We start from the raw sequence: 7,781 nt of genomic DNA, 5'->3' as shown, positions 1-7,781 counted from the left end.
AGCCTCAGGTGAAGTGGAAAGATACAAAGCCAGGTTGGTTGCAAAAGGATACAGTCAAAAGGAGGGTCTGGATTACATAGAAACATTCTCCCCAATAGCCAAGATGGTCACTGTGAGGTCCATTATAGTCCTTTCAACATCAAGGAACTGGTGCATCTATCAGATGGATGCTCACAATGCCTTTTTCAATGGATAGCTTCAAGAGGAAGTTTATATGCACATTCCTGAAGGGTTTTCCAGACAGGGGGAGTCTTAGAACGTCTGCAAACTACAAAAACCCCTCTATGGGCTTAAGCAAGCTCCAAGGCAGTGGAACTTGAAGTTGACTGAGGCTTTACTGCAAAAGGGGTTTAGACAAGAGAACTTGAAGTTGACTACTCTCTCTTCATCAAGAGAACAATTCATGACATATCAGCCATCTTAGTCTATGTAGATGATTTGTTGATGACAGGCAACAATCAAATCATGTTAGATCAAACTATAAGGGACTTGCAAAACAAGTTCAAGATAAAAGACCTAGGTGAGCTCAAATTCTTTCTGGGAATTGAGTTTGCTAGGTATGAGAAGGGCATAGTGATGAATCAAAGAAAATATGCTTTAGAGTTCATTTCTGAATCAGGACTGAGCGGAGCTAAACCTGTAGGAACTCCACTAGAGTTGAATCAAAAAATGACTTCTGTGGATTATGATACTTGGCTGCAAAGTGACAATGCAGCTACAGATGAAAAGCTGAAGGATCCTAGTATCTATCAGAGGTTGATGGGTAGACTTCTATACCTCACCATGACTAGACCTGGCCTGGAATTTGCAGTCCAATTTTTTAGCCAATATATGCACTGCCCCAAAACATCTCACTTAGAAGTTTCCCTCAGAGTGGTGAAATATATCAAGGTTGAACCTGGTTTGGGACTCTTAATGCCTGCTAAGAATACAAAAAAGCTAACAGCCTACTGTGACTCAGAGTAGGGGGCCTGTGTGGATCCAAGAAGGTCTGTTATAGGTTATCTAGTGAAGTTAGGTGGTGCTCTTATCTCCTGGAAATCAAAGAAGCAGGAAACTGTCTCCAGGAGCTCAGTTGAGGCTGAATTTAGAAGCATGGCCTCATGCACTGCCGAGATTACTTGGCTTGTGGGGTTGTTCAAAGAGCTTGGAATTTGTGTGGATTTACGTGTTCAGTTGATGTGTGACAGCAAAGCTGCAATACAAATTGCATCAAATTAAGTTTTCATGAAAGAACCAAGCATATAGACATAGATTGTCACTTTGTAAGAGACATAGATCTCACATGGTCTGATCAAAATTGAGCATGTGTCTACAAAGGAGCAACTGGCAGATTTACTTACAAAAGGCCTGAGCAAAGCACAACATGATTATCTACTGAGGAAACTTGGAGTGAAGAACATGTTTCAACCATCAGCTTGAGAGGGAGTGTTGAACAATGAGCATGTGAAGGCAAAGTTCAAGTTGTAGTTGCAACAATCCAGCTGGGATCCAGCTCATCCGAAATTAGTTAAGATATTAGAAGTAATTGTATAGGGGTTAGTTAGTTAGTTACAACTATAAATACACTGTACATGTAATAGCTAGAAACAGATTTTCATTTCCTTTCACATATGAAATACAAAGCATTCTCTGCTTTCCTCAACATTGAGCTCCCTTTCTTTCTTCGTCTCTCAAGCTGAAAACTCCATTTCCATGGAAGTTATCGAGAATATTTTATGAATATAGTTGCCCTTCTAAAATCCACTGATAGTTACTCTAGTCTCTAGAGAGTTTAATCAATATTCTCACCTTTTTCTCCTACATAAAGTCATAAACTAGTGTAGCAAGATTGGACAACCTTTTTTATGCTCAAGAGTAAATGAAAATATTTATTTTAATCAAACAACAATATCATATTAATGTAGCGACGCTTAGGATATACTATTAACCATGCATTTTAGTTATAGTTTTGTGTTTTATACGTTATGGAATAATTGTTTGTTTGAATTATTCAATTCAATAAAGTATTATTTTAAATAGATCATTTGTTAAATGTGTATCCTTTAATAATGTAGTAGACAATTTAGTCTATGGAGTCTTAGCTCATGCACATAAGATTAAATTATGGGTTCTCATAATTAATAAACTATGTTCACAATCGAAGATATTGTTGGGCAAAATATCTTGATGATTGTAGCACAAGATTAAAGTATAATTTATCTTAATTATGAGAGTGATTACTCCAATTTCTTGTGCTAGTATACTTAGTGTATATTGAACGGACCAAGTAGAGAAAAGATATTTTTTGTACTAAATATATATAAAACACTTTCTCTGATTCATTAAATGAACTTATATTCCAAATCTTGATATAACTATTATGATCAATGTGATTTGTTTATTGTTTTGATTTATCAAAAGGTACAACTCTATTCAGAGTTAGTGTATGCCTAATAGATTGGACAATAACGAATAACATTTGTGAAATAATATTTAGTTGATAGAATTCATGACTCGGTTTTGAGTTTGATGATACCCTTTATGTAAGCTTATAAGTTTTCATGTGAGAAGTCGGCCGGTGAATTTGTATCCATCACATGAAATAATTTAAGCAGAATTATAAAGGATTTAATTAGTTGGTTAAATTAAATTGTTAGTGATTTACTTTTTGTGATCTTAACATGGGGAGGTAAAATAAGTGTTAGTGAATTTTCGAAATTCATATTGAGGAGTTCAATTGTTATTTTTTAGTGGAATAAACTGCAATTAATAAGAATTAATTCATCCAAATTTTCGAATTAATGTTATAATTGGTAGTTGGATAAAAAAAGTGATTTGGGAAATCCTTTGGAGTTAGAGTAGGATTTTACTTGCACAAATAGAATCCTACATGTTTTTAGCCCCCTTTTTTGGGCTGAATTTCAGATCTACATAAGGAAGACGTTTTTCACTCACTAACACAATTTTAGGGTTGTATTATTTTTTCACACTCAAAACAATTTCGTCCAAAGTCTTACTAGGAGCATAGCAGAAGACTGCAGCCCTGAATTCTTGCTCTGTGGAAGACCTTGTGCAACGTTTTCAAGAGGTTAGTGCTTCTAATCTCGTAATTATATCATTGTCTCTTGATTTTTTTTGGCATAATACATAGACAACACTTAAACTATCAAAGAAAGTTTACTTGAACACCTCAATTGAGCCATTTTTTACCGAAACACTTTTACTATATTTTTACTGCACCAGTTTAACACGTCCGATCTGAGCTTATAAATTTTTTGACGCGTTTGTTCACGCGCTTCCAGCATGGATAATCTAACCAATTAAAATTGACACGTGTATAGACACACATACCCACCCCGTCAAAATAACTCCCAATACCAAATTACTTATTTTTCTTTTTCCTTCTATTTTTGGAAACAATTCCATTTCTTGGAAGAAACAAAAATGGTGCAAACAACAAACTTTAGTGACTTACCACAAGATTTAGTGATGGAACTTTTCTCAAGATTGCCAGTGAAATGTCTTTTGCAATCCAAGAGCGTCAGAAAAGACTGGTATGCCCTCATTGAAAATCCCATTTTTATTTAAAAACACCTTAACCATCCCAATAATCCTACAAATTACTTTGTTCATCATTATTTTCTTGATACAATGAAATTTGGTTTTACTTTATTTCATGAACAAAACCAATTATTTGCTAAATCCCATTTGTACCAAGATTTTTTAAACACATCTACGCATTTATGGGAAATTCTTGGTCCTTTAAATGGTTTATTTTTGCTTTATAATGATCAAGAAGAAGTAGCACTATGGAACCCTTCTACTAAAGAATTTAAGCCTCTTCCAATATGTCAACCCTTAAATTCCAGCATGGATAATACAAATTTTACAGTGAAGCTTGGTAAAGCTCACATGGTGTTAATTGACAGAATAGGTGGAATGTGAAGATGGAGAAGTGAGAGAAAGAAAGTTTTTTTTTTTTTCTCTCTCTATTGATATTTATTTTTTCTTTGGGACCCATAACATAGCATCCCACGCTCTCTAAAGAGGTGGGCAACACACACTATGCCACATCACCGAATTGTGTTTCGGACGTGTTAAACTGGTGCAGTAAAAGTATAGTAAAAGTGTTTCGGTGGAAAATGGCTCAGTTGAGGTGTTTAGGTAAACTTTCTTTAATAGTTTAAGTGTTTGTCCATGTATTGTGCCATTTTTTTTCAATGAGTTGAGGGGACTATTTTGGATATACCTCAATTGTCCTTTATAAGAAAATATTTACAGCTCATTGTTCTTATCCACTTTTCTCCTTAATGAAATGGCCCCAATTGTTTACCTTATATCATTGGGGGGCCTCCAATTTGGCCTCTAGCACATTTTTTAAGTATTTGGCCTTAGCATTTATATCTTTCCCCGACATAGGTCACAAATATTTGTTCTGATCCAATTTTCAGAGAATTCAATGTGGTTGCTTTATAAAATTTTACAGTAAGGTAAAATATTAGCTCGTCTCGTAGTAGTTTGTTCGCCCAAATTCTTAAGAGATATATGCTTTTGAGAAGTAGTTAAAACTTGTTGATATAGAGAAGAAATTGAAAAGAAAAAGAAAAAGTAAATTCTTTTTATAAGTAGATAAAAAGCTGTTTTTAATGAAACTGTCTGGTATTTCTTAAATACATTTTTGTCATTTCTTACCTAAACTATTTGGTGTTGCTAAAATAAACTATGTTCATTTTCTAATTAAAATTCTCGTAAATTATCCAGCAAAATGTGTGAGATAACTAGCAAAAAAGACACGTAATAGATGAAAATATCCATCCAAATGGCCCCATGTGTAATAGCTAATTAAGCTTAGTCTTTTTAATTTTTTTCTCTCTTTATTTTCCTTATATTCTAGGCTTTCTTCTTCATTTTAATCTTCTTTTTTTTTTTTACCCTTCTTCATTTCTCAATTTGGATTCCCTTTGAAAATATTCTTTCTTCTCTTCTCTTGTTTCGTCTGAAATTATTTATTCTCTTTCTTATTTTAATCTTCTTTCATTTCTTACCTATATTATTAAAAGAACACGCTTTTAAATCTTCTTACTAAACCATGGACATTGTAGAGAATGGAGTTGCTGCCTATTCAATTTCTTGTTTGTGAAATCTTGTATTGAATAATTTTATCTGTAATATACGATGATTTTCTAGAAATGCAAATCTATATGCTTGCATTTGGATTTTTTTTTTTGTTTGCTGCAAAGTAAATGTAAATAAGTACTTATTCAACTGGAATCTAGCATAAAACACAATCACAATTAAAGTTTGAAATAACACATTACATTATCCTACTTTCGCCGTAATGTCCAAAATTAAACCCTAGCTTAGAGGAATATTGTTCAAGGGCTTTTGGGGATACCTGATAGTTTAGATATGAAACTGACAAAAATTAATAGCTTAAGGGATTTTAGGATATTAAATAACCATGTGTAATGCCACGTTGCACATTTTTTCAATAATTAAGAGCGTGTATCAATACCTCTAATAATTCAACTAGGGGTTTTAATTTAAAAAATATAATTTAAGGGAGTTTTTGGGGACACAAGAAAATTATATTTAGGTAGAAAACTTGACAAAATTAAAGTATAATAATATAGGAGGATTCACTCTTATTTAAAATATTAACACACTCATCAGACAAATGGCTTAATATCATTACCCATAATTGTTATTTGAATAAGTTATCTTTTATCTCTCTTAATTTTTTTAAGATTTTTAGAAATATTATGTACATTATTTATTGAAGTAAAGAGTACATTCTAAAAATCAAATGAAAACATTCTTGATTTCATAAAACGACATATTTGAATTAAGTCTGTTTGGCCAAATATAAAAAGAAGGGATTTTTACATTTCTATGCGCTATTTGAAACCTTATTACTCTCCCTGCTCAAGTTTTAATTTAATTACATGGCCATATATAATTTACTAATTATATACAAAAAAGTTTTAAATGAGTATCCCTTTATATTAGGAATTGAATAAGGAATATCAGTTATTTCCTTATTCCTTTATACTTGTCCACTCTCTCTCTCTTCGTGTCTCTATCTGCTTTTTCCAGTGTACCCCTCGTCTAGCTTTCTTTCCAGTAGTTTGTTCTTAATAAAAGAATATGATTTCTGCCAGTGGAACTTTCACACTTAATTGGTTATTATAAATTTAGAGTTCACAGAACAAAGATTGCAATTCAAAAGTGCGGATTACAAACATTGAAAACAATTACTAAATTCAAGAGGAAGATATTGTAGTAATTCATCATTGGATTTCTTGTTGTATAGAGTTTCCACCATTGGCTGCCACTAAAAATCTTTGAAACTTTAAAATTGAATTTGGGTTTTCAAAAATCATTATTGTTTGGATTGGTTGTTGTTGCAAACAATTAAAAAATATGGTTTGGAGTTTATATCTCAATTTTGAGGATGTTTTGGTGAAGATTAGACTTGATTTTGGCTGAATTTCAGATTGAAGCTCGAGGAAGAAGAAGAAGACATGACATACATTTTACTGCAGAAATTGTAGTAAAGTTGTTGAAAAATTGTATTATGTTGTTTATATATATATATATATATATATATATATATATATATATATATATAAAGTTGAACAATATTGTATAAAAATTGTATTCAAGTTGTATGATATTGTAGTTGTATATAACTGAGTTGAAATAATGTATGAAAATTATAGATAAATTGTATAATATATAATTAGTTGTGTAAAATTTATTTTTACTATGGAAAATAGAATGACTTTATCTTCGATTTGAAATNTGGTGAAGATTAGACTTGATTTTGGCTGAATTTCAGATTGAAACTCGAAGAAGAAGAAGAAGAAGAAGAAGAAGAAGAAGAAGAAGAAGAAGAAGACATGACATACAATATACTTACGAAATTGTAGTAAAATTATAGTAAAGTTGTAGGCAAATTGTATTATGTTGTAGTCATATATATTTTTTTATTGAATATGGTATGAAAGTTGAAAATAGTTGTATCATGTATGAATCGTTATATAAAATTTGTATTTAAGTTATCAATACTATCTTTTTACATAAAGTTATTGATATGTATCAAAATTGTATTAAGAGAGTAAGTTTTGATTGGAATTTTAGAGAGGCNACTTGTACTGAGTATTGTCATTTGTCTAAGTAATAAGGAGCCCTATTTTCAAGTTGGTTACGTGATAGATCTGCAGGCTTTCGGTGCTTATGATGTTTTGATTTCCTCCGCGTTAGTAAAAGTAATGCATATTCAAGGAAATCAAATGTGTTAAGCTAGTAGCATAATCAGATAAATATTATTCGTTGAATCGTTGAAAGACATTTATTAAAGAAGAATTTCGTGATGCTTCATTGTGTGAATATTAGAGTTAAATGCCAAAAGGCATTGTTATGTCAAATATCATCAGTTTCTCAAATTATACATGGGAGACAACTAGATTTTGTCATACAACTATTTTCAACTTTCATACAACATTCAAATAAAAAATATATATATAACTACAAAAGAATACAATTACCTACAATTTTACTACAACTTTACTACAATTTCGTAAGTATATTGTATGTCATGTCTTCTTCTTCTTCTTTCGAGTTTCCATCTGAAATTCAGCCAGAACCAAGTCTACTCTTCACCAAGCACCCTCAAAATTGAGACATAAACTACAAACAATATTCCCAACTGTTTGCAACAACACCCAATCTAAAGAAATAATGATTTTTGAAAACTCAAATTCGAATTCAAAGCTTTATGATACATTAGTGTTCGA

At 31.7% G+C, this 7,781-nt stretch overlaps 1 protein-coding gene across 1 annotated transcript; it reads left to right on the top strand.

Annotated features, from left to right (window-relative positions):
• LOC109233564 (uncharacterized mitochondrial protein AtMg00810-like) lies at positions 466-1,221 on the top strand. Its single transcript, XM_019399450.1, has 2 exons — positions 466-876; positions 967-1,221. The coding sequence occupies exons 1-2, from the start codon at positions 466-468 to the stop codon at positions 1,219-1,221; spliced, it is 666 nt and encodes a 221-aa protein (XP_019254995.1).

Source organism: Nicotiana attenuata, chromosome 10 (assembly GCF_001879085.1).
Source record: "Nicotiana attenuata strain UT chromosome 10, NIATTr2, whole genome shotgun sequence".
Taxonomy (NCBI): Eukaryota; Viridiplantae; Streptophyta; class Magnoliopsida; order Solanales; family Solanaceae; genus Nicotiana; species Nicotiana attenuata.
This window is presented reverse-complemented; position numbering and strand designations above follow the sequence as displayed.

What these genes read in the sequence shown, in the direction of transcription:
- LOC109233564 (XM_019399450.1), top strand. Translation starts at nt 466, where the DNA reads ATGTTAGATCAAACTATAAGGGACTTGCAAAACAAGTTCAAGATAAAA. An exon ending in TAGAAGTTTCCCTCAGAGTG is followed by an intron (nt 877 to 966) that starts GTGAAATATATC and finishes GACTCAGAGTAG; the next exon opens with GGGGCCTGTGTGGATCCAAG.